The sequence below is a fragment of the Barbus barbus genome (assembly GCF_936440315.1).
Source record: "Barbus barbus genome assembly, chromosome: 19".
Lineage (NCBI taxonomy): Eukaryota > Metazoa > Chordata > Actinopteri > Cypriniformes > Cyprinidae > Barbus > Barbus barbus.
The window spans coordinates 16,065,230-16,092,566 of record NC_136747.1 but is presented as its reverse complement, the minus strand read 5'-3'; the positions used below and the strand labels follow the sequence as shown (position 1 = coordinate 16,092,566).

General features: G+C 35.8%; 2 protein-coding genes across 3 annotated transcripts in view; both read left to right on the top strand.

The window, feature by feature from the left end:
• Positions 1-4,526: 4,526 nt before the first annotated feature.
• Positions 4,527-6,804, top strand: sem1 (SEM1 26S proteasome subunit). Its single transcript, XM_079441982.1, has 3 exons — positions 4,527-4,663; positions 5,195-5,288; positions 6,556-6,804. The coding sequence occupies exons 1-3, from the start codon at positions 4,588-4,590 to the stop codon at positions 6,596-6,598; spliced, it is 213 nt and encodes a 70-aa protein (XP_079298108.1). The 5' UTR covers positions 4,527-4,587; the 3' UTR covers positions 6,599-6,804.
• Positions 6,805-16,440: 9,636 nt separating this feature from the next.
• LOC306885443 (electrogenic aspartate/glutamate antiporter SLC25A13, mitochondrial-like) overlaps positions 16,441-27,337 on the top strand; it is a 41,676-nt gene continuing 30,779 nt past the window's right edge. Inside the window, exons 1-6 of one of the 2 annotated variants that reach the window (XM_079441959.1) lie at positions 16,441-16,522; positions 17,110-17,160; positions 17,292-17,346; positions 17,914-18,056; positions 24,692-24,807; positions 27,064-27,203. In XM_079441959.1, coding sequence (XP_079298085.1) covers positions 17,335-17,346; positions 17,914-18,056; positions 24,692-24,807; positions 27,064-27,203 — 411 coding nt within the window. In that variant the 5' untranslated portion in view covers positions 16,441-16,522; positions 17,110-17,160; positions 17,292-17,334. The remainder of the gene's footprint in view (positions 16,523-17,109; positions 17,161-17,291; positions 17,347-17,913; positions 18,057-24,691; positions 24,808-27,063; positions 27,204-27,337) is intronic. The other variant, XM_079441958.1, reaches the window with a different exon arrangement.

The following is a 27,337-nucleotide window of genomic DNA, read 5'->3' as shown; positions in this document are numbered from 1 at the left end:
TTTTGTGCTTGGTGTGTTTTTGTGACCACACTTGCATATTTCGATCAAATCATCATTAGCCACTAACTGCTCCCTGTACTAGCATCTGAATGTTTTTGTGAACTTCTGCAAAAGGCTCCTTGCAGTTCTAATCATGCTATCTTGGAAATTAGCTGTCTCACTCAATACGTCATCCGTAATTTTATTTTCTTGAGAGTTGCAAAAACATTCACGCCTTCTCCACTTTACGGCGACTTCTCTTTGAGCGTGTCAAGCGTGGGTCAAGGGGACAAAGACTCATTGGAGGTAATGCAGAATGTTTACAAGAAATGCTAATAATTACATCGCTAAACAACCCAGCAAGCTGTAAAAACACGCTACTCCAGACCTCAAGGGAGAAGAATGAGGATTATACCCGCTCTGTTATCTTACCAGCTTGCAACCGAGAGTCCAGTGTTGGCCAATGGGTTCTCAGAACCTACAGACACACACCCAGGTGACCAGTGCACACAGAGCCTTGTGAGTCTAACTACTTAATAAGTGGCTGTTAGAGGTTTTCCTGGACAAAGTCCAGAGCTGAAGGGGCCTTGCTCATAAACAAGGACAGCTTCATTTATCAATCAGTCCAATCAGGGCCATTTCCGGGCCTATGTATAGTCACATGGCGAGCATTACTCGATTCCATATTGCATTGTACAACCTGAAATCAAGGCGAGAGAATAAAACACTGGTTAAACCAATATTGATTCAGTTTGACACTGACACATAATTATGATGTACGACAAAGCAGAACATTTAATATATGGTTTATAGTATGTATATCTGAAATGATCATAGTCATGATAAACTGCAGTTTTACTTCTTTGATCAAACAATAGCACATTTTCCCACTCCATTTATATGTTTTACAATATCCCTCTGTATGCTTTTGAGGTCATTATATCCTGAAGAATGTTGCTTCATTTCCAATCCTCTTTATAGATGACAGATGAGAAGCGGGCAGGTATTAGAGTGGAACACTTTATCACTTACGCCGTAAGCTCCTTGATGAGCGACATTCACTTGAGAATGTCATTCCAGGGAGAGAGAGAGAGAGACTTTCAGTATAAGCTACCAATCACAATGAACTACTGTAATGTGAGGTCAAACAAACATGACCAACATTGCGACTCTTAATCACAGTGTTGCCAAAATTTAGTTTAATGCTTACTATATTAATGTAATAATGCTTAATTTACAAAAGCAAGGTTGAGGCCCAATGTTTATTGTCATTTTAAGTGGAATGTGGAGTAAAAAAAAAACGATTGTGCCCATGTTTTGCCCCAAACTTTGATAGAGGGCCTGATGAAATTGTAGCTTGACAATTTGTTCCTAGACTTTACACTGTTCATATTCAAACTTCGCATGTGACTCCATACATCTCTACAATTTTTATTTTTTTTGTCATGAATCATTTTGTTAAGAGAATTTAATATAAATAATGAGTAAAATTAACATTATGTGCAGAATATGGCTTTGGGTTGTTTTTGTAGCAATGACTGATGTACTCTAAATAATGGGGTGTTTACATTGGAAAACATTTTCTTTATTCTGAGTTTCTGAGTATGTTGTTATTGGACGGATATGCGTTCAAATCTGGGGAAAAGCTGAGTCAGAATGATGGAAGCAGATCTATAGCCTACTGATGTGTTATCTAGAATGTATAATACTTAAGGGGAATATAATAACATATACATATTTTATATAAAACTATGCGCAAACCGAAAAACACAAATTGTGTCTTAAGTAATAAATATAAGAGAATAACTACAGGACATCTGCATCACTGGCGGTTCACCACTGAAATAACTGTCTGTTCTTGCAACTTGAGATAGACCTCCCATATTTAATTTCTCTCTTGCTGATAGCATTTATCAGCAAAATCCTGATAAATACAAAATATGCAACTTAAGCCTGAGCATAACTAAGCTGCAAAGGTGGACAGGATTACCGGGCCGGCCGGGACAGACATCAGATTGTATTGCCATAAAGGGTCATTAGGCTGTTGGCAAACTGTACCTCAAGCTCCAGCTGACAGGCCTTTTCAAGAAAGACAGATGAAAAATATGAGAGTAAAATTCCTATTGACAGATATTTGAATGAGATAGCTAGAAAGATGGGTTGGGGGAAATACTTTTTATATATATTTATTTGTCTCAAATGTGCATATAAACATTTGTTATCACACCTTTTGACCTATTTATTTTGTTATCAATTTAATATATTTATTTTTAATAACATTAATACCACATGAAACACAAAGCTCACACTTGATGACTGAGTGGGATTAGATGCATGTACTTGACAGATATTCAGGAAGCATATCACTCCACACAGATTTCCAAAGCCAAAGCTGACATGTTTTTCTTTATTGGATTATTAATCCTTTTTTATTCTTTATGATCATAATCACTATAATGTCAGTACACCCTATATGCAAAATAATTTGCAATTCACAAAAATACACCAAGAAACAAAGTTCATATATAGCGCATGCACTTCTGCGCCAACAGTTGGTCTTTACAGCGAAGTATTTGCTGAATTATTTGGCATTCTTCTATTTATGTTGAATGAGAGGGGCGATTATCTCATCAAGGGCACTTGGACAGGTAGACAGGCCCATGTTCTGGTGTGTTGTAACTTTCACTGGCAGAAGGAGAGTTGTGTCATTAATCTGAGTCAGTGATCAGTCAGATGGGAGCTGGGGGTGATGACGGCCTCCGTCCTATAAAACCCTCCTGTCCCCACCGCTCGTCCTAGCACCCCTCAGGCCATATTGTGATCTCAGTCTGATAAGGGCCGGTGGAAGCGAGACTGCCAGACTGGCCGGGCAAGGTTGGAGCCTCTATGAGGACTCAGTTGCGATACTGTCCTGGAGGGGCCAATGAAAGGCATTCTCACATACGAAGAAAGGCTGCGAGTCAGTCTGGGCAGCCCCCCTCTCCATCTCCTGAGACTCCAGGCGCCACAGTGTAACTGCAGTCTCAGGTATGCTCCACAGACACTGTGAGAGATTCCCAGGCCCTTACCTGAGACAGACTTGAATGATCCTTCCACTTTATTCCAAGAGCTCAGAAGCTTTATGCAATCATTTTGATTAGTAATTCACCATCTTTATGGCACTGGTGTAAATCTGGAGCCAAAAAGGGATTCTCCTCATCTCCGTATCCAGAATGTCAGATTTTATACAAGCTGTTCTGTTTAGCTTACTGCGTATGCTGGATTTGTCAGCAAAAATGAGTACACTGTCATCATCCTATCTGAATTACTTCCATTTGCTGTCGACTTATATTTGGAGTTTGGATGATTACAGAATAATTTCAAAACAGAATAGGCGAGTAGGATACTGGTTGAAGTTTTCACTGTCTGTCAGCAAATTGGAGCCACAGGACAATTTTCATTGTGGCATGTGTGGTTTTGTGGTGTATGTGCTGTCATTTATCGAGACTACACAATGTTCTTGCCTGTGGCTGTTATATCATTTTTGAGATGTACCTTCATTGGAAGAATTTCTACTAATTTTCATGCAGAATTTCATTATACATACACACATACATCTATATATATATATATATATATATATATATATTAGTGCTGTCAAACGATTAATCGGGATCCAAAATAAAAGTTTTGTTTGCATAATACTGTATATGTGTGTGTTCTGAGTGCATGTATTATGCATATATAAATGTTGAAAATGTTTACGTCTATATTTATATTCATGTGATTTATATTATAAATTAATATATTTAATATATAAAAATAACCTTTTTTTCTGAAATATATACATGCATGTGTGTGTATTTATACACTATATACATAATAAATATACACAGTACACATACATATATGTAAACAAAAACTTTTATTTTGGATGCGATTAATCGTTGGACAGCACTAATATATATATATATATATATATATATATATATATATATATATATATATATATATATATATATATATACACACACAAAATAAATATAAAATATGTATTAATACTTATTACATTAATTAAAATGTTATATTTTTAATGTGTATTTATTTTTATTGTTTTTACATTTATTATTTTTAAACAAAAATTAAAATAAACAAGTAAATAAATAAATAAACAAATCCATTTATTTAGGAAAAAATTATTTATAGTTATTTAGCCATATTCACATTTCACAACCTATATACGTTTGTGTGTGTGTGTGTGTGTGTGTGTGAAATACATATTTATTATTATTATTAACATTATTATATTTTGTATATTTCATGTGTATTTATTTCCACAAATTAAAGACAATGAATAAAATAGAATTATAGATAAATAATTTTAAATAAATAAATTTAGAATCATTTAGATAAATATATACATTTATTTAGAATCATTCAGCCATATTCATTATGCGGGGCCTTCATGAATAAACACTTCAAACAGCTAGGCTAGCTCAGTGAAACCCTTATGCATATCAAAGAGCTAGGGCCAGCCATGTTTTGCGCATGCGCACAGCATATTCAGTATTAGTATTAGGCTGAGCGTCCATGAGAAACTGTGTTGAACCGCTGGATCAGTAGCTCGATATGTCAGAGAAGAAACAAACAGTGGATTTGGGGCTGTTGGAGGAGGATGATGAATTTGAAGAATTCCCAGCAGAGGGTGAGTGAACTGAGAACAGTTGCTGTTTTGAGTAGAAACGCGCTCTTTAGTCAGTTTACGGCAAATAAACACAAACAACACCACAGTGACTCAGCTAGCATTGCTAAGCTAATCTACAAAACATTCTTCACTTTATACAACAAATGGTTGTTTTGTCGCGTTTGAAAAGAAAAAAACATGAATGTAACGCATTATTTCTTAAATAGTATTTCAGCGCTCCTTGGTCCACAGACGTAAAGAAACAACAATATTAGTAAGCATGATTAGCAGTTAGCATTTTTAGCACCTCAAAACCTAATGTAACATTAGTTGTATATTGTTTACAGTAATTTTATTTTCTAATTATTATTTCTAATCAAGAATAACGATTGGACGTATAGAATGAAGTTTATGACCTTTTTTTTTTTTTATTTGGGTGAAAACAGCAGAAACTAATAGCTCCACGGTGTGTGTGTGTGTGTGTGTGGAGCTGGATCCAGGCCCAGGCCCATGTAAATCATCAGCCTCATTAAACTGTTGTGTCATTCCCAGACTGGACGGGCCTGGATGAAGACGAGGACGCTCATGTTTGGGAAGATAACTGGGATGATGACAACGTAGAGGACGACTTTTCTAATCAACTGAGGTAGGTTTGGCATGGTGAATTTGCGTGATTATACATACGAAATGGAGAAGACCTTGTGGCACGTTTTAATTGTTGATAGTTAAATAGGCCTACTAAAAATATGGAGTGTACTAGCCTAATCTAAATTCACGAAGAATGAATCCTGATAGGCATACATATTACATTGTGTTATCCTAGTGCCTGTTGCCAGAATCTTCCTGAGTCCCTGTGAAACCCACATTTTTTTCTAAAGAATTTTGTGTGGTTAAACTCATTTAGAAGAAAACAGTCCCTAAGGGATCTAATAGTCCAATGGCTAACCAACACTCATGGTGGCCTCAAACCATATTTATGAACTTTCCTGTGTGTGAGAACCTGACTGCAGGTTAAACACATCCATTTAATATTCTTGTATATATATTTTAAGTTAAAAAAGGCCATTGCGTAGATGCATTAATTTCTCGTTCCTGAAGCCTTAAAGCTATAAATCTATTGCTATCGCTCATGGAATAGTTTTGATTTCAAGCACTGGAAATGGTTGTGCTAGTGAACGTGGTAAAGGGGGAGATACTCATGATATTTAGTCGAAAGTGTTTTCTAATTGGAAACCAATAAGAAACTTAAAAAAAAGAGAATGTTATTAAACTTAACTAAAACTAAAATTATAAATATTGTCATTACTTCAAATAAATAAGCTAAAATAATATATTTAAAAAAATTATATACTTGTTTTAAAGTAAGAAATAAAATATCTTATTTCAGCTAGTTGACAAGGCAACAGTACTCATTTTTAATTGAGTTTATCTTGATGTACTAAAATAACTAAACCGAACTAACTATAGCTAATAACTAAAACTGAAGTAAAAGTGAAAGATATATTTATAGACATTTTAAAAACAAAAACTAATACGAGCACTTCCTCTGTCTGACTGCCTCTTCAAGATGAATCGCTTTTTGTATTCCCCAATTGTAAGTCGCTTTGGATAAAAGCGTCTGCCAAATGACTAAATGTAAATGTAATAAAAAATGACAAACACAAAATTACTACAATTTTAACATCAAACATGAAATTGAAAACTGAAAAAAAATAAAATATGAACAAAAACTAAAATAGGATCTCTTTAATACTATAATATGGTTATTATTGAACTTATTGGTATTAATAGTAATACAAATGTTTTTAATGTTATGAAAATGTAATTACTTTTACAAATTGAATACTTTCTGTATTTGTTTTGTGAGTTATTGCACTTTGACTTTTTGTCCCACTTTTTCCCATTTTTTGTAGATCGGAGCTTGAAAAACATGGATACAAGATGGAAACCTCTTAACATTGGACTACTTGAGCTGAAAATGGATTTTTCCACATGTGTATATTGTCAGTTTGTTCTGTCAATAGAAAATGTGACTTTTCTTATTACTTCTGTAAGAAGCCCTGCATTGTAAAACGGGTCCGTTGAAACCGATATTAATGTTTTTTCCCTCCTTCCTTATATAGAAGTTGTTAATAATTGTGATAATAAAGAATTGTTTTCCCTATTCTGTTTGATGTTTTTATATATATATATATTTATTTAGAGGAAGAGCATTGTTTTGCATACATGAAATTGTAATCGTCTTAAATCTAAACAGCTCAGTAAAGTCTGGTAAATATTGTAAGTCATTCAGCAGATTTTCATGTAACATCCAGTGATGCAGCTGCACACATCCATGGAGAAACTGCTCGGCTGTGCCCTGACGCTTCCCCCCGAGCTCATGAGGCTTGGCATAGTCTCTGGTGGGGAGATTATCCAGTGAAGTGTTTGTCAGAGGCACGAAGGTGGTCACAGCGTGAAGCCCCAGCCGGTCCTGCCTGGGCCTGCCCACTCCCGACCGGGCCCTGCTCTTTTGCTCTTCACAGCGAGGGCTCCCATGCAGAACCAGAAGCCAATTTGCCCAGCCGCAACCCCCCAATGCAAAATGATTTCTCTGGATTTGTGGCTGTGAGTCCCAAGGACATAATGAGCTGAAATCAATGCCAGTAAGGCATCTCCTACCACAGAGGCATCATTTGCTCATGTTTTAAAACCTCATGTTACATATTTTCTTTCCCCAAAATTCAAAATATAATTTGTAAATGTATGAAATGATCATTTGTTTTAGAACTTAAATTCTTTCTTACAGAAATGTGTATGTTTGGCTATGATGTGCTTTGCATTGGTTTGTTATCGCTGTAAGCCTACATGTATGAAGGCTGCATCTGCTTGCTCAGCTATGTGTTGTTTAGTATATTTTCAGTTGTTGATTCCGACATTAATGATCTGATGTCAAATTTATGATTACATCCTCTTTTTGACATCAGGGACACCCACATCTTGCAGGCGCACACAATCGTAACATGTAAATCCACCCATGCCCTTCAAAATAAGTGCTCTGTGCTGGATCATTATTTTAATTGTTGAAGAGTCATTGAGGTGTGAAAATCACTAAGTGAGAGCAACAGTGGAGATTCCAGGGCCATTTTGTTTGTGCCTGAAGGCGGAAGATTGGCCTCTTGTGTTTGAGCAAGGTGAGTCTTTGTGGCTTCCCCAAAAGTAAGTTTCACAGTTGATGATCATGATTAAGCACGCTCAATCTTAAGGCCAGTGTAGTATTTTCCATTATATTATTTATTTTGTCCTGTTTGCAATTTGGATCCTTTTAAATTCTGTCAACAGGTCATTCGCCCTGACCTGAAATCAATGACAACACATCTAAAATTTAAGTTCAAATAGTTTTTCAAATTCATAAATCATTTAGGAAATACAGATTGAATGCTTTGAAATAATACTAATAATTTAAATATGAAAACATTCTAAATGACTGCTCAAGAGTTTGGGAGTTTTACATATTTTTGAAAGAAGTCTCCTATGTGCACAAAGGCTGCATTTATTTGATCAAAGTACAGTAAATTTAATAATTAAAATAATTATTTACCATTTTAATTTATTTTGAAGTGTAAATGATCATGTAACGCCAAAGCTAAATTTTCAGTAGCCATTACTCCAGTCTTCAGTGTCAAACGATCTGTCGAAAATCAATATCTATCTATCTATCTATCTATCTATCTATCTATCTATCTATCTATCTATCTATCTATCTATCTATCTATCTATCTATCTAATGACCCTGGATCAAGTAACGGGTATATTTGTAGCAATAACCAACATTACATTGTATGGGTCAAAATTATTATATTTTTCTTTTATGCCAAAAATCATTAGAATATTAAGTAAAGATGTAAATGTTCCATGAAGATATTTTGTAAATTTCCTATTGTAAATTTGGCCCTTATGTTTTGTGGTCCAGGGTCAGACACGCACACACACATATATATATATATATATATATATTTGTGTACACACACACACACACTACAACATGGTATATACTATATTAACACTATATATGTTAATTCTAACATCGCAATTTGTTTTGTTTTTTATAAAAAAAATGTATTCACTTAAATTTAATTCATTTAGTTTTATGTCCTGATAACCTATATCCAGTTTATTTGCTTATTCTGTGGTGTTTCTGTCACACATAGGATGGGTGTTGCGGTCACACTAGGGTGTACGCGACCACAGCAAGCATCTTCACCATGAGCCAAGAGAAGACAGGGGGCCGTCGTGCAGGGAGCACGCAGCTGCTGCAATAATAGGCCTAATTGCACGTTTCTTTTGTGGGTCTGAAATTAGTGGCAGAGCACAGCTACAATGCCCAAACCTTGAGTAAAAAAAAATGACTCACAGGGGCAACTGTTCAGCAGTTCGGCCCATCACCACCACCCACAACTCCCTGTCCCACACCTGCACTCACCCTCGCTAAAGTAAACACAGATAATAAGGTGTAATTACTTCAAAAAATAATAACGAGAGCCCTCCATGTGACAATGGTTGGCCTGTTTATTGAGGGTGGAAAATAACTTCTGAAGACACAGATCAGGGTTCCCCTGTTGAAGGACCTTAAAGGACGTGTATCGGTGTAAGCAAGTGTGTTAACCTCATTTCAGGCACCTTTTCTAACTATATGTATTTTTTTGTCCGTCTTTCTTTTTCCACTGTATGGACAAAAAAGAGCTGTTACTTTTCATTTTCTTTGCTGTTCATTTTGCTTGTGGGACTCATTGTGGCATTTGGGAATGTTACCATTGCATAGGTCAGCGTTTTGCTGTGTCACTGTAAAAACAAAGCGGTTGTTTTGTGTGTCATTTTGTGCTAGAGAGACATTTTAAAGACTTTTTAGGTAGGAAATGATTTCCATTGACGTCGGAAAAGTCTTTGATGTTATAAAAATGTTAAATATAAAATACAAATATTTATTTATTTATAAAATATAAATATTTATTATATTTATATTAATTAAAATATATTAAATACACACTAAAATAGAAAACATTTATTTTTAATTGCAATAAAATTTCACAATATTATTGTTTTACTGTATTTTGATCAAATAAAGTAAATAGTGCACAAAAGAGGCTTATATGTGTATGTATATGTATATATATATATATATAATGTTTACTGATTCAAACATTTACAAAACTGTTAGAACCGCAATGTTACACATATATGAAAATGTTTATATGGATGTAATTGTTTATGCTAATTTAAAATAAATTTAATGCTAATTTAAAATTAAATAATTCTGCTGTCATATTATTACAATGCTAGAGATGGTCTAAGTGATTTGTTTAAAATGTGAGAAGGTTTTATTTATTTGTTTATTTATGCAGTTCCCCACTGAGTCCATAAATCATCTTCAAGCTCAGCGATACCCAGCAATTACAGGTTGTTTTTATTCCATCAGTCCCGCAATCATATTTTAAGCATGTCCAACATATCAAGGCAACCCACCGCACTTAATAACCCTGGACAGTCAGAAGGAAAGCACATCAAGACTTGTTGGGGCAATTAAGCACTCTTGATGTTATCCTCGCTAGTGAATTATCAGAGCTCTGATAATTGTTATTAATTAATCATCTCATTTTCTCAAGCTCTCTCATTTCCACAGTAACTGTAAGATAGATGCTATATGACCTCTCAGGTGTGAGCTACACCTCATCTTTCTCTAAAACCAGTAATGTTCGTCAAACTGCTTTTAAAAGCGAAAGTACTTATAATGCTTTCCCTTAGAGAATAACAAAATATGAATTACAATAAACGATGCAATATATACACAGAAGGTTAACAGTCAAAAGTTTGGACACACCTACTAATTATTACTATTAGCCTAATCACATTTTAGAATAACATTTTATTTCAAAATTTTAACATTTTTTAAAAGTTATATAAAAATGAAGTAACACAGATTGAAGTTATATAGAATAATATATGACCAAAAATGTGAAACAAATAAATATATGAATATTATATACATTTAATATAAGGTATAAATTTAAGATGGTAGATATAAGCCATATACAATGTTTATTTGAAATAGAAATATTTTGTAAGATTATAAATGTATTTATTTTAATGTGCCCTTGATCTTACTGACCTATTCAACTTTTGAATGATATTGTATATAGTCTATTGCAATATATGCATTTTAAAAATGCAAGTAAATTTATATATACATTTACATTTTTAATTACATTTAATTTTAATTTTACAATTAGTTCTTTTACTTTCTTTTACTTTTCAAATGTACAAATGTTGTTTTTTGTTTTGTTTTTTTTACTCAGGGTGTCACTTTTACTAGTTTTAAAGCTAAGCTCATGCAGATATTTCTGTTCTTCTCCACTAAAATGAATATTGTGTTTTTATATTTTTTTCCAAGTTTTAAATTGCTTTTATAGCTGATTCTGACAACTAAATAAGGATAAACTAGAAGCTTCGCTGAGGCCAATAGATTCATGAGCAAATGAAATACACAAAAATGCAGCTTTGGGGGTTTGAGAGCCTGGGAGGCCTGGCGGAGGCACAGACTTAGCACGAGCTCAACACGGAAACAATTTATCATGTGTGAGCGGCTGTCTGCTCACAAGACAACAACAATGTTCCAAATCTCACCCTCAGGCAGGACACAAATCCAGCAAACCGCTCAGGCATGTGGACCCTTTCCATCGCTCTTTTTCACACACACAGACACACAGGTGGTTAACATGCTATCAAGCTCATCTGATTCCTTACTATACATCTTAATATGAATTTGCAGCGAAAACACCGCCTCCCTTTTCAGGATTAAATAATCCTGTCCTTTTATTGGTAATTTTTCATACACAGCAAATTAATGACCCATTCACATTGCTTTTTCTCCTTCTAAATATGGATGGGAAAGCCAAAATCTTACATTTGTCAACCTCATTTCAAAAGCAAACTCAAGCTTTTTAATTCAATGTTGGGAAATGTAGTCATCATTTAGTCATCTTTAATTTAACCGTTTGTCCTCTGAGTGGCAAACTTCCTTAAAATGAGCCAAAGCAGGCAACGCCTACTGAAATGGAATGGAAAATGTGCAGTTTATTTCATACAGCCGTGTTTGGGATTGGGAAATGAAAGAAACACATAAGCAAACAAAGAACTGGTGTGTGTTTCATGATGGAGTGTCTGGTGGCCATCATGCAGCTCGTCGAAATTAGAAGTGACACATGTTACTGAAGGGCTCCCTGCTAAGGAACGCTGTTCTGTCGTGGCGGGAGAGAACGAGCTTTGAATCATTGCTTATTGTGCTGGCTTACATATGCCCTGATTAAGGGAAGCAGAGTGTGTGGAATCTCACTCATTTTTCTGCTTGGCTCAGACTACAAGAGTCCACATATGGCAGTGCGTCATTTAAATCTTGCATATACAAGGATATTGTACTCATAGATTATCCTGGGAAATGCTATAATGATATTACATCAGAAGACATTTCCATTGTGAAGTCTATGGGTTTTTATTTGACACAGATTGTCTACAAGTCATAGATTTTCTGTCTTTTTTTGGAACGGCTCATCTCTAGTTCATGTATTGAGAACAGTTTTTGTCCTCTCATCTTACAGGCTCCCGTCAATTCTGACAGAACAGTGAACAGGATTGTTCGTTTTCGCTTGAAATGGATTGAATGACATGTAACATGATGCATCCTTGGTGATTTTTGTTTTGTATTTTGCATGGGCCACTCTGTAGCCATGAGAACCGCCCTATGCAGTGTCTTTGTTCCTTATCCAAAATGCAGATGTCAAAATAAAAAGAAAAGAGCTATCTATTGATGCACATCCATTCATCCCTAAGATGTGCTTTTCATGTTGTCCAAATCTCTAAAATAAAATTTTATCAAATGTTTTGACTAGGTATATCACTACAATATCAGTACCAATTTCCATTAATATCCATTTCTGCCATGTGCCTTATGCCACTTTATCTATCTCTTTTTAAAAATATTTTTCTACAATGTCCTCAGATTGATAAGCTCTTTTTGCACTACAAATATATTTGCACAGTTTTGTTTTTATTTAACTGGTTTGCACTCTATCTATTCTGCCATGCGCCTTATGCCAAGCTGAATTTTTTCAATCCTTCAGAAATCATCTTAATATGCTAATTCGCTGCTCAAGAAACATTTCTTATTATTAATGTTGAAAACAGTTGTGCTGCTTAATATTTTTGAGGAAACTGTGAGATTGAGAGTTAATTTTTTTAAACTCACAGTTTTAAACTGTGAGTTTATTTATTTATTTATAATTCTTACTGACCTCAAAGTTGGTAGTTTTAAAAAAATGCATTTAAAAAAACTTATTATATATTCAAATTATATTGCATTCGAAAAAAAAAACCTGAAGCATGCTTAAAATATAGGACCAAAATATATATGCATGTATGTATGTATGTATGTATCTGTCTATCTTTCTATCTATCTATCTATCTATCTATCTATCTATCTATCTATCTATCTATCTATCTATCTATCTATCTATCTATCTATCTATCTATCTATCTATCTATCTATCTGTCTGTCTGTCTGTCTGTCTGTCTGTCTGTCTGTCTGTCTGTCTGTCTGTCTGTCTATCTATCTATCTATCTATCTATCATATATATAAATAATATATATATATACATATAATATATAAATTGTCCAGTATTTTAACCATGCCTCAGTTTTTTTTTTTCTAATGAAATCCAACAACTTTCCAGATTTCCAGTACGGCCTGTGTATCTAGATTTGTGGCCAGGTGGTATGTCCTCAGGAAAAGGAAAAGGAAAAGACTTAAAGATTTTCTGGTGTTCTTGTTTTGTTCAAAGACGAATAAGGCTGATAATTTCCCTCCCACAATGCTGTTGAACAGCCCCTATGATCAGCAGCTATGAGAAAGAGCAGGAATCTGAGGTCCAAGTGTGCAGCCCAGAGCCTTTGACTCGCTCCGCAGTGTTTGTGGGCAGCATCTGGATTCACTTAGGTGGAGAGGTACCCTTCGTCCTCTCAGGTTGCAGGTCTGAGTGTGGGCTCTTGTTTTTCGAAATGGCTAAAGCCTGCTTGCCTGGACTTTCTCAAATTGCCCCGGCGCATCCGTCCGTCCCTCCAGAGGGGCAATTTCAGCCCATCCCATATGCCCCAAAGCATGTTTAGTGTAGTCACTCATTTGAACTGAAAGATGTTAAACAGATTCATTCAGGAGTTGGACTTCATGGGGCTTTTGCAAAGCAGAGTGAGCAGGTTCAGGTGACCGTAGTGTACAGACGTGTTGTGTACAAGTGTAAATGCTGGGGAAGTAGGCAAATAAATAGTGAACAGCTTGTAATGTTGATCTCCTCATCATCACTTTACTCTATAAAAATAAACAGATCAGTCAGGCTTTTCCTAGGCCAGGTTCAAAGTCTAGTTGGGAACAACAGTTGCTTACTGCTCATTTGTCTATATTCTATCACTGGACTTCTGTCAGTGCTTTTTATAGTTTTGCACTTTGAATTGAACCAGACATACTAAGTTAGCTGGTGGGATGTTGTTCAAACAGATTTATTTTTGTGTCTGTCAAGGCCTATAATGCTCATTCTGTTTTTGTCAGGGGAATTATATATATTTTATCTGATTCCCTACTAATTCAGTTTGACATCTTTCCAAGACAAAGATAAAACAGACATTAGAGATAGCGAGTGAAAAACAGTATAAAAGAATACCACATAACCACATAACTTCTAAATGCTGACAAAGATTTTTAAAAGGGAAAAAGCAATGACATACAGTGAATTTGTATGTGAACACTTTAAAGTCTTGTTAGTGGTGCTTAAAACAGTAGCTGTTAACATTAAATGTTAACACTATATTTACATACATTTAACTACCTGGATTTGTAGTAAATTTGCAGCAATGTAATTTTCCTGGGTGGAAATTTTTAGAAAGGACACAAGATTTGATGATTGAATTTTATATAACTGAGCAGATACAGAACTTAAAGGAGGCAGACAAGCTCAAGGAGAAGTTAAATCATGTCAGTCGTCTTCATCAGCGCCTGAAAGACTATAATTAACCTGTCAACATCTCAAATAGACACAACTTTGTAAACCACATCTCCATGCCTCTGTTACTTAAAACAGAAGGTATTTAACCTTAGAGACCTCTAAGTCCCCAGTCGCTGACCATTATTAGAGACACTCCAGTGGTAAAGAGCAACAAAGTGGTTCAATCATTTGTTTATAAGTAGTTCTATTTTTAAACCTCTCAGTTTAGACAACCGAAATAGGGGGATTTTGCCCCAAGATGTCTGTCTACTCTTTCAGCCTTTTTCTTCAAAGATGTGTTTTGTGTTTGTCCCAGGAGAGGCAGAAGGCGACCCTGGCCAAGACGTGTCAAAGGTCTTCTGGTTCGGCAAAATAATCCAGCCACTGGGGAGTCCAAGCAAGTTTTCATCATTATTTGGTGTGTATATATATATATATATATATATATATATACCAAATATATAAAACTGTTTGGTTATGAACATTCTTCAAAATATTTGGAATGACTTAAGGGTCAACTATCCCTTTAATACAACTTACAATGTTATATGTATATTTGCAATCAACTTTGAGAAATGTTAGCAGAATGCATCACTATCTTGAGATATATTTCTGAATAGAAATAGAGCAGGTGCCATGGATATTTGGGGAAAGAGAATTTTCCCTGTGAGGCCCATTTGAGTAACGGAGAAAGCCTGCTGTGAAAAATACTGTGGTTCCTACTGGTTCTTCAAGAATCCCAGAAGCCACCAGAAAAACACTTTGAATTATTTTGAGCTCAAAATGTATTTTATTTCTGAAGACCATCCCCCGTCAGAGACCTTTTCCTCCTTTAAATTGTTTTTTTATACCAAGGAAAAAGATAACTGTTCTTTCTTTGCTCAGTGGTTGAATAAAAAAGCTTATGAAGATAGAAAGGGGAAGACTTGTTACATTTCCAAGGTGAAATAAATGGTTAAGTTTTTTTTTTTCGTCATTTGGAATTTATGTTAATGTAACCCAGCTCTCAATTTATTTTATTTAATATATTTGTCTGTTTCTGCTTATAATTCATAACTAGCTTATGATTAAATCAAATGAAATACATTCTTTTGAGTTATAATTAGACGACATAACATCAATTATTCGCCATTGCTTAACATTTCTTCATTCTACATCATGAGCACATCATGTTTAACTGATAAAGAACTACACTAGTGTACGACGGAGGGTCTGGGACCACATGGGTCTTATTCCTTCTGCAATGCATTAGGCCTACCTTTTGAATTATGTAACTTTTAAGAAAGAACATGCTTTATTATGCCAGACTTTCAGAAATATGTTCTGGTCAAGCTCAGTCACTAAAACATTAAATTATAATGGAAATAAAAAGCTAACATTGCCCAGTAAGATACTTATAGCAGCATGAAGGTGAATATTAATATTATCACATCCGTTTCTGCAATTTCATTTAACAGAGTGAGTGTTTTAAAGTAAGTTATGTGAAATAATTCTACAAAACATCACAGAACTCAATGCTGCTAAAATATTTATTTATATTTGTATATTCTTGAGAAAAAATTGTGCAGATCACCCAGGAAAATTACAAATAACATTTGCTCAAACCAAAGCAACGGCTTCCTTTAAAAAAACACCCCCGAATCTGATATTCTAATAACTAACTAATGATTAATGATTAACGTTGTTAAAATTGTAAGACTGTTATTTTATAGGCATGTCCGCTACTGTCCCGCACGTGATCTCCATGGAAGCGTCATCAAGCTCGAGAAGACTTCTGTTGCTATAGTTGTATGCTAGCTGAGCATGGCAGCAAAGGTAAGTGCTATTCTCGCACAGAAACAGCTAGGCAGACGAAAAAGAGCTCAGTATTTGATCGTGAAGCATGCGTATGTATCCAGAAAAAGTCATTGCAGGTTACTGGAGAAACGCGGGGGAGATTAACTGATAACCTTCAGTACACAGCAGCCGGTGTGACAGAGCTAGTTAGCCTGCTAATGTCCTGGGTGAATGTTAGCGTCTTTCAGTGACATTGAGCACTTCAGAGAGCTCGGGTGAAGCATCAAACCCCTGCAAATAGACTGTCCAGCGTCTGCTTGAGCGCTTGAATGGGTGTCATGGGGTTTATAGGATGCTAAACATTCTTGAAGTTGAGCTTGACATTACAAGTGTTTGTCTGGGTTCCTTACATATAAGATGCTTTTAATAGTAATATCAGTTATTAAATATATGGCCATTACTATTACCACTTGCATGTCGTTATAAAAAACCTTAATCCTAAAATAATGTTAAATGAGAGGACCAGGCCTGATGTGTGTGTGTGTATATGTATGTGTGTATATATATATATATATATATATATTCATTATGAATGTATGTAGATCACAATGTGTTTGTCTCTACAGGTAATGATAAAGAGGGCTGATCCAGCAGAGCTGAAGTCCATTTTCTTGAAGGTATGTCATCGCTTATCTCCCCTCAAAATCTGGAAATGAAGGGACGGGAGTTGTAGCCCAGCATCTAGGCACTGGTGTCAATGACATATACCTCTATCTGATGTAACCATTTAATAAATTTCTCATTACAGAAAGAAAACCTGAGGATTAATTTAAAAATGAATCGAGCACTGTATGGAACTCATAGTAAGTTCACATGAATTTACGAAGCTGAGTTCCTTAAACGCACAAGAAGAACTTTGCATGAATAACGTATTTTAGGTAGCATCTTAAATGAATCTAACAGCTGTGAACTAACAAACGCTTAATATTCCTTTCAATAATCAACCTTTTTCTTTCCTTCTGATATCTGCTATTAAGAGTAGAAAGTACCTTCTCTATGATTTTAAAATGTTTTGGCCATGTTGCCTTTAACTACGAAGGTAATTTTTCTTTGATTATATTGTCCTGGGCTTTTATTTCTGAATATTTATGACTACCATTTTGATGTGATATTGAATGTATTTTGCCATACTAATAATCATGAAATATTGGATTGTACCATCACTGTATTAAGTGACTGTTTCAATGACTGCATTGAGTTTGCTGGTTTATTGCATAACATGCATCATATTTTATGTAAATAAGATTTTGTGAACAAACATGTAACAAACTATTTTATTCTCTATATCTTTTCTGTACTGCAGTGGCCTCAACATTATATATATATATTTATTATATATGATATCAGCCCAGTTTTTTTTCCCTTCACAGTATGCCAGTGTGGAGAAGAATGGAGAGCACTACATGTCGCCTGAGGACTTTGTGTCCAAGTTCCTTCACGCACAAACAGACGTTCAGCTTTCCAAGGAGGCCACCGGTTTACTGGCAGGTGTTGTGGACCAGACCAAAGATGGGTTAGTATTTATTTCTACTGCTGCTGTTAAATTTTTATATTGCACTTGAGCCTTTAGCAGGTGTTAAGTTTGTAAACAAATCAAACTGTGCTACCAAACACAAAACAAAAATGCCCCCTAAATAATACTGTTGAATTTTCAGTATTTAAATGACAATAACCAACACACAGCGTGAATTTGTTTCATTAATAATTCACGACTTGTGTAAATTACAGTTTATAGTTCATTTGATTCATAAACAAAGCCTTTGCAGGGAAATGGATGTGGATTATGCTGCGGTATCTTCCGCTTTTAATCCTGCATTAGGATGAAGGGTCAGACATCTTAACACGCCACACTTTGTTCAGGTGCTGCTCCATTCAGGCAGCACGGCTCAACCCCCTTTTGCATTAATATGTATGCTTTTAATGATACATAATGATGGCCAATGATACGCAAGCGTAAGTCCAAAAAGATTGTGCGTTACCACGGAAACCAGCCGGGCCACGTTCCGCGCCGAGTGCATGTGGTCATGCGGCACACATTATTAGGGCTGCCATAGACCGGGAGAGGTACACACGCACTGTAATTGCCTGTGCTATTCAGCTCTCATGCTTTGTGCGACTTTGAGGATGGATAAATTGCTGCATCTCAGCTATTAACGGATAACTATTAGGGAATCATGGCTTGAGCTCTCTTTCTGAACATCATTTTTTATTTATTTGCAAGGCTTTGAGTAAAAAATAGGAGCGTTGTTTGATTTAATCAAGATTATGGAAAAAAGGTTCAATGTTGGTAAGCATTGTCTTTTCGGTAAGCATTTATCTTTTTTTTTAATGATATTCGCACAATGTGTGTAGGTTACTGAACTAGTTAAATAAAGTTCTGGATATATATATATATATATATGTATGTGTATATATATATAATGTATATGGATTTCTGAGGTTTGGTCGTAGTGGCGGCTGTGGTCGGGACCTTCATGGCGTAAGGACTGTGGAATGTTGCAAATGAGGAAACGTTCATTTTGAGGCCTTCGTCCCAGAATTATGATGGAATGAAGCCCTCACAGCGGTTCATATTTTTTAAAAATAAATTTATATACAAATGAAGCTCGTTATAATGTTGGAATGTATTCAAAGTTGTAACATTTCCATCTCTAGCTTAATCTGTTTGTGTGGGTGCCGATGTTTTTGCTGAAAACGACATGTTTTACAACCGAGGTAGGTTTTCATCTGATTGAGATGATTCAAAGGTTATCTCTGTTTCATGAGATGGATACAAACAGCATGATGCATTTTCTACCTCCTCCTGAGCTGGAATAAATCAAGTGATATGGTGACATCCATCAGGCACTGAATCACTTCTCCTTTATTCACTCAGCCCTGTTTGAGCGGCATCCTGCCAACGGTTCTGAATCATTCATTCAACACGTGTAGACTTCCCTGCTGATTCAAAGATCTGCCAGACATTCTCTCCTTCTCTCCCTCTTATCTTTTCTCCCCTCTCCATTTCTGATGGAAAAACTCCTCAAGTGTGAAACTCCGTAGCCTCTTGGGGGTTAAAACTTTGTAAAGAGCGCATGCTGAGAAAATGGCAGTCCGTGCCCTTGTGGTTTCAGGCTGGTCTGAGGTATGCACTCAGGGAAAGCTAAACCAGCCTGCGTCCCTCTGCATCCACGCTTGTCAGTGACAATGACAGGGCCAGAGCTTATTGAAGGTGCTCTCTCTTCACCTGTCACGGATAAAAGCAACTACGCTAAACCACTGAAATAATAAGTCTGTAAATAGTGTTTCTGCTAAGGACAGTGTTTACCAGCACCTTTCTCTTTTAGAAACAACACAATTTAAAGGTGCGTGGCATCTGCTGGGAGATATAGGGAAATGATTTGTAAAACGTATGCCTGTTGTGATTAGCATAACACATTGAAAATTGATAGCAACATAATATTCTATGAAAAATAAACAACAAATGTATTGGTTTCTTTCTATAGTATGTCTCTCTCCAGAGTTTTGATGATTGCAGCATAAGATCAAGAATTGAAAAAAAATTCACTAATTCACAAAACTAAAATAAAATACAGATTACTTACCTAACTCCCTATCCAAAAACAATCAACAAAGAAATTCCAACAAAAATAGCATCTGTCTCCCTACCTCCCCAAAAGGTTATTATTTACAATTATTTACAGTGGTTAGCAAACAAGTCCAAACAGGGGCAATCCAGAATCTAGGTCAGAGAACAGGCGGTAGTCAATAGTACAAACAATTGGGCAAAACAAACTAGCAAACAACAATTGAACTCTCTCACGGTCAAACATCCACAGATTCTCAGGCTAATTAAACCATGTAACAAGCAGAGCAAGCGAGCACGAAGCTAAAGCGGGAAGTGATGACAAAGTATCTTATAGGCATCCAGAAGTCAGCTGACCAGGCAGGGTGTGGCACCAATTGGACTGCAGGAACCAATCAGACGTCCTCCTGCACAGAAACACACAGAAACACCTCCCAAACAAAAGACAACACACAGAAATAGAACAAAAGGGACGTAACAATAAATTAGAATGTCGTGGAAAAGTTCATTTATTATGTAATTCAGCTCAAATTGTGAAACTCGTGTATTAAATAAATTCAATGCACACAGACTGAAGTAGTTTAAGTCTTTGGTTCTTTTAATTGTGATGATTTAGGCTCACATTTAACAAAAACCCACCAATTCACTCAACAAATTAGAATACTTCATAAGACCAATTAAAAAAAAAAAAACATTTTTAGTGAATTGTTGGCCTTCTGGAAAGTATATTCATTTACTGTATATGTACTCAATACCTGGTAGGGGCGCCTCAATTTGGCATGGCATGGAGTTGATCAGTTTGTGGCACTGCTGAGGTGGTATGGAAGCCCAGGTTGCTTTGATAGCGGCTTTCAGGTCATCTGCATTGTTGGGTCTGGTGTCTCTCATCTTCCTCTTGACAATACCCCATAGATTCTCTTTGGGGTTCAGGTCAGGCGAGTTTGCTGGCCAATCAAGCACAGTAATACCATGGTCATTGAACCAGCTTTTGGTACCTTTGGCAGTGTGGGCAGGTCCCAAGTCCTGCTGGAAAATGAAATCAGCATCTCCATAAAGCTTGTCAGCAGAAGGAAGCATAAAGTGCCCTAAAATTTCCTGGTAGATGGCTGCATTGACTGTGGACTTCAGAAAAAACAGTGGACCAACACCAGCAGATGACATGGTAGCCCAAATCATCACAGACTGTGGAAACTTCACACTGGACTTCAAGCAACATAGATTCTGTGCCTCTCCACTCTTCCTCCAGACTCTGGGACCTTGATTTCCAAATGAAATGCAAAATTTACTCTCATCTGAAAAGAGGACTTTTGACCACTGAGCAACAGTCCAGTTCTTTTTCTCCACAGCCCAGGTAAGACGCTCCTGACGTTGTCTCTGGTTCAGAAGTGGCTTGGTAGCCCTTTTCCTGAAGACGTCGGAGCATAGTGACTCTTGATGCACTGACTCCAGCTTCAGTCCACTCCTTGTGAAGCTCTCACAAGTGTTTGAATCAGCTTTGCTTGACAGTATTCTCAAGCTTGCAGTCATCCCTGTTGCTTGTGCACATTTTCCTACCCAAATTTTTCCTTCCAGTCAACTTTGCATTTAATATGCTTTGATACAGCACTCTGTAAACAGCCACACTTTTCAGTAATGACCCTCTGTGACTTACCCTCTTTGTGGAGGGCGTCAATGTTCGTCTTCTGGATCATTGCCAAGTCAGCAGTCTTCTCCATTATTGTGGTTTCAAAGAACAAGAGATACCCGGAATTTATACTGTAGGGATGGTCATTTATTGAAACTCAAATGTAAATATTCTAATATTTTGAGATACTGGATTTTTGACTTTCATGAGCAGTAAGCTCTAATCATCAAAATGAAAACTAATTTTTTTCTTAAATGTTTTACTTTACATGCAATGAATCTAAAATATATGAAAGTTTCACTTTTTGAACTAACTTACAAGAAAAAATTAACTTTTTCCAGTAATTTATTGAGATGCACCTGTAGTTCCAAACCTGTATGAATGTCTTTGTTCTGCCGAACACAAAGGAAGATATTTTGAAGAAAACTTGTAACCAGGCTGTTTTGGGGCTCCATTGACTTCCATAGTAGGAAAAAAAATACTATGGAAGTCAATGGTGCCCCAGAACTGTTTCCCACATTCTTCAGAATATCTTCCTTTGTGTCCAGCAGAGCAAAGACATTCATACAGGTTTGGAACTACTTGAGTGTGAGTAAATGATGACACAATTTTCATTTTTGGGTGAACTATCCCTTTAATATTTTTCTGGAAAATGTGAAGCATTTTTTCAAGATTTTTTGAAGAATAGAAAGTTGAACAGAACTGCATTTATTTGGGGAAAAAATATTTGGTAACATTCTAAGTGTCTTTACTGTCACTTTTCAAGTCAAGTTCAAGTTGAGCTTTATTGTTTTGATCAATTTAATGTGTTTTGATCAATTTAATGTGTCCTTGCTAAATAAAAATATTAATTTCTTAAAAAAACAACTGACCTCAAACTGAATAGTGGTTTCTTTAAAAAGATTTTCCAGTTTGAGTTTAGAAAAACACAGTTCCACATGAACTACCCATATTATTAAACCATTTCAGTATCATATTTGAGAGAGTTTTTGCATTCCCCATGTTACCATTCTGGTTCTGGGCCATTTTAGTTGATGGTTGGAAGATGTTTTGCATTGGCCTTATTACTCGAGCTTCAGTTTAGTTTGTTTTTCAAGGGCTACAGCATCTTAGCGTGTTTGTGTACCAGTGTAATTGTTCTCTAGTAGTCAAGGAACCGCTAATCAACCATCATAAGCCTCATGTCTGGCATGGCGCTGGGGAAACTACATGCACAACTCATTTTTGTGTCTGTTGATAGGAGGGTATTTAATGCAGATACGCTCCCAAAATCAATTACAGTGACCATCAAGCTGATCTGAAATGAAAGCAATACCATCTGGTGATTAGAAGTTCATTGTTTCCTTCCAATGGTTTCTGGTGTCTGAGATTCATTTTAATCACTTGTTGAGTTTTGTAAAGTAAAACTTTTCTTTTAGTAAAAGCAGCAGCATCTGTATCATTTCTCCTTGCTTTTTGTTTTTAATCATCAATGCCCGTGCCCAGCGGATCGCCTTTGTAGCTCTCCACCCACTCTGAAACAGCAGGCTCCTGTTCTCCTACTGTCAGCTTAGTTAATAAAACAATTACTCTTGACTCCACAATGTGGCTGATTTGGCATGCTGGAAGCGCACAAATTCTCAGTTCCTTTGAATTTCATCAGTAACAAAATTAATTAGAGTGGCCACGAAAATGTAATCATTGCTCCCTGGAAATTGAAATAAATTAGAGATGCATGCATTGGGACTGCTCGTTAGCAGTGACCTCGAGTAATTGCTGTATCCATTTGTGAAATTCATAATGGAGTTGAGGCAACTTTGAACTGCGCTTAAATAAAGACTAGATTGCATGGTCCCCAGGGTTTCCTATGAATGCTGAAATTGCTTATTTGATGAGGTGGATACGTGTGTATGTGTGCGGTTGTGTGCATGTTTATGTGTTTTCTGATGTTCGGCAAATGTCATGCTCTCCATTATGATTCAAACTTTGTCATCTGCAGAAGTAGTGCTGTTCCCCTTTATTGATATCAATTTTTTTAATCTTTCTGCAGGTTTGCTCAAATATTTTTTGAACAATAGCACCTGTTTATCCTTACTGTAAAGCGAGAACACATACAGGAACTAATGAACTAATCTTAAAATGGATATATTTAATAATAGTGGAAATATAAGAAGGCTTCCTAACTATTTCTCAAAATGTGCAGAAGCAGTCAAAAGTTTGGCCACACCTAATCAGTTGCAAACCATTTTCTTTTACTCTGGTTCAACTCTTCATTGAAAAAGAAAACAAACTTATTATTTTACTTTTGTATAGAAATTTGTACAGAGATACAGTTTCTATTGCATTTATTATATCATTATTATGTAAATATATTTAGAGAAATATTTATATATTTTTAACTATATATTTTAGTTTATGTATTGGTTTATTTAAGCATTTTTAGTACAAGCCTCTATATAAAAAAGACCACAAAAAACACAGTGTCTCTATTGGACTACTAGTGAATGTGTATACTAGTAATTCCTGAGCATTTCCTTACTGTACTGCTGCATGACTTGTTGTAATCACATTATTTACTGAGTTCCCATCCTGGGGACCTTATATGAACTGGTCCCATTTTTTTAGTATGGTAATGACATTTGACAGTCAAATTGGAAGCTCTTCAATCAAGATTGGGATCATTGAATAGCCTGTTATGTCAAATTGTTTTGTCATTCACTTAATTTCTGGGCCTAGAATCGAAGCTGGACCGTGTGTTTAGATGTTTTGTACATCATAATTTTAGGCTGATAATTACAGTTGAACAAATCACTCAAGTGTCAAGTGTTCACAATGAAAATATGTGCTACCTTTTTTTTGTTTGGCGACGAGAAGCAGTAATCAGTGAGTGATACCCTCTCATCATTCAATAATGTAATGCCAGGCTGGTGAAGTGAAGTGTCCACAATATGTAGGCTGTAAGTCTGTTTGTCTCCATCAGGTTGATCTCCTTCCAGGAGTTTCTGGCTTTTGAGTCGGTGCTGTGCGCTCCGGATGCTCTCTTCATGGTTGCCTTCCAGCTCTTTGACAAAACTGGAAACGGAATTGCCACTTTTGGTGAGTGTACAACACACTTCATAAAACAGAGCTCCAACTCAAACTTCTGATTGGATGAGCTGCATTTGAAGCTGTTGTAAAATGTTCATAAAAGTTCACCTGTGATTGCACGAGTTCTGTATAAATAGGACTAGTTGTTGTGTTGTTTGGCAATGTCAAACAGGCTACAGTTATGAGAATTAACTCTATTACTTGGCAGAAAATCTGTGTAATAGTAAATGTTTTTTGAACATTGGAGTCTTTTATTAATCTACAGTTGCCATGATTTATAAAGGCTAAGTCACTCACTTCACTTTCTGTAAAAGCAACCCTGTTTTGTTTTTCTTTGCTTTTTTGTTTTTTCTCTGCTTTTTTGTTTTTTCTCTGCTTTGCTTTTGTTTCGCTAGTTTGTTAGCTTTTTTCATCACAAGAATTTTCTAAGAATTTCATGCACAGAAATTAATTTTAATTTCCATTACATGAATATACTTGTTTTGGCCTAAACTATAATTATATCAGCTGAATGTCTAAAATCGAGTATTGCTTAGACCAACAGATTTCTGTCACTTAGCAAAGTATTGCAGGATCAGTAAAGGTAAAACTCTTAATCAGTTTTATTCATCCACTGCTAGAGATCTTCAAAATGCAGATAGATTTTAAACAGTCCCTAGTGGACATCAATATGATCTTCCGCTTTACATTCATTGTGGGTTATTACAGACAAGACTATGAACAAAGGATAGTAAGGCACTACATATTATGAGAAATTGCTTTTGCAGTTATATTCATGGTGCAAAAGAACTTGGCACAGGAAGAATGCATGCGTGTATCTCATGCGTTAAATTTCCCTAATTGACTTAAATAGTCTAATTTGCCTTTTGTAGGTGAGACCTGTCAGATCAGCTCATTTTAAATGCACTACCCAAAGTGCCTAGGCGGAGAGAAAGAGACTTTCATCAAGCTGTTTTAGTCAATAGGGAATAAGATCAGATAATACATGCACATATGCATATTGTGTATTGAAATGACTCTGTATTTAGAAGGGATGTTTCTGTGGCGTTCAAAGGTCTCTTGTTGTTCATGTCGTCAGTGGTACATCTGGGTTGAGCTGTAATGAGAACGTATAGGTAGTATTTGTCTCATACACCTGTTTTTCAACTGCAGCAATCACGTCAACATAAATAGCAAATAACTTCTGACTAAGATTATGGTCGTGTCAAAATCACTTTATTGTGATGCACTACAGAGGGTAGGAAAATGAAATGCCGCTCTGTGTTAAAGCGAACAGGAGACTCCCGTTTATAACCCTCTTAATGTCATTAAAAGAATTAAAGGTCTCTTGCTGTTACATTAAACAGTCTTTTTTCACCATTTAATAAACCCTGTCATTGCAAGTAATATTATGAAGGGATATTTATAAGGGTTTGGAAAATTTAGGTTTTAATTAATGAATGACTCTGTTTTTTCATTTTTCTCCCCCCTTCAACTTCAATTAGATGAATGAGAGGTAATAAACTTGCAGGCTGCCAAGCGACTCCAAAGCGATATAAAGAAAGAAGGACAGAGACGTGTTGACAGGTTCATAAACACTGATAAAATAAAGGTCTGGAGTAGGTCCACAGTGGAACTCTGTTGTAATGCAATATAAAAAGCATCTGCTAAATGACTGCTTACTGTATATAATTAGCCATAAATGGGAAAAACCTGTTGGAACTGCAGAGCTCCATGAGGAATGCTTCTCGGCAAAACCTTCAACCCCATTTTTCTTTGCTTTTATTGTCATCTTCAATGCAAAGACATATTTTGCCACTTCTGTTTAGCCTTTTATTTTCTAATTTAATGAATGTTTTATTAAAAATTATATCATCAGCATATGAGTGAACAGTTGAATTGAAAAATTTACTTAAGTCAAAATGTCTTTTTTTTTTATTTGATGAACGCCAGTTTTGTATAAAACCTGTTGATCAAGTTCTCCCTTATGATTTGAGATGATCCAAGAACTGAATTTTTGTATACATTTACAAAAAGTCCCAAATCTTAAATATATCTTCTTCATTTTATATAAAACATTACATAATGGGTTTTATTTGCATTTTTTTCAAAATGCTTTATGTATATTTTCATGTTTAAAAAAAAAAAAAATCAGTTGCATTGTTTTTCTAAATGAGGTTTACTTTTGGACTTGTTTTGTCAGTACTAAAAATCTAACAATGCATAGTTTTGTAACCCAATCCTCAACAATGACATTTCTGACGTCAGGCTTATCTCTGATTTCAGAGGATGTGAAACAAGTTTTCAGTCAGACCACTATTCACCAGCACATCCCCTTTAACTGGAACTCAGAATTTGTTCAGCTCCACTTTGGCGCCGAGAGGAAGAAACACCTTAACTACGGAGAGTTCACTCAGTTTCTGCTGGTGGGTATGACTGCTGTCTAATTTCTCTCTGATCCACTTGCACCCCACCTTTCCCGCCACATACGCCCAAACACGTTCACTTTCATACTATCCCCGTCACATACTTTCCTTCACTGCCGCAGAGCTCAGATCGA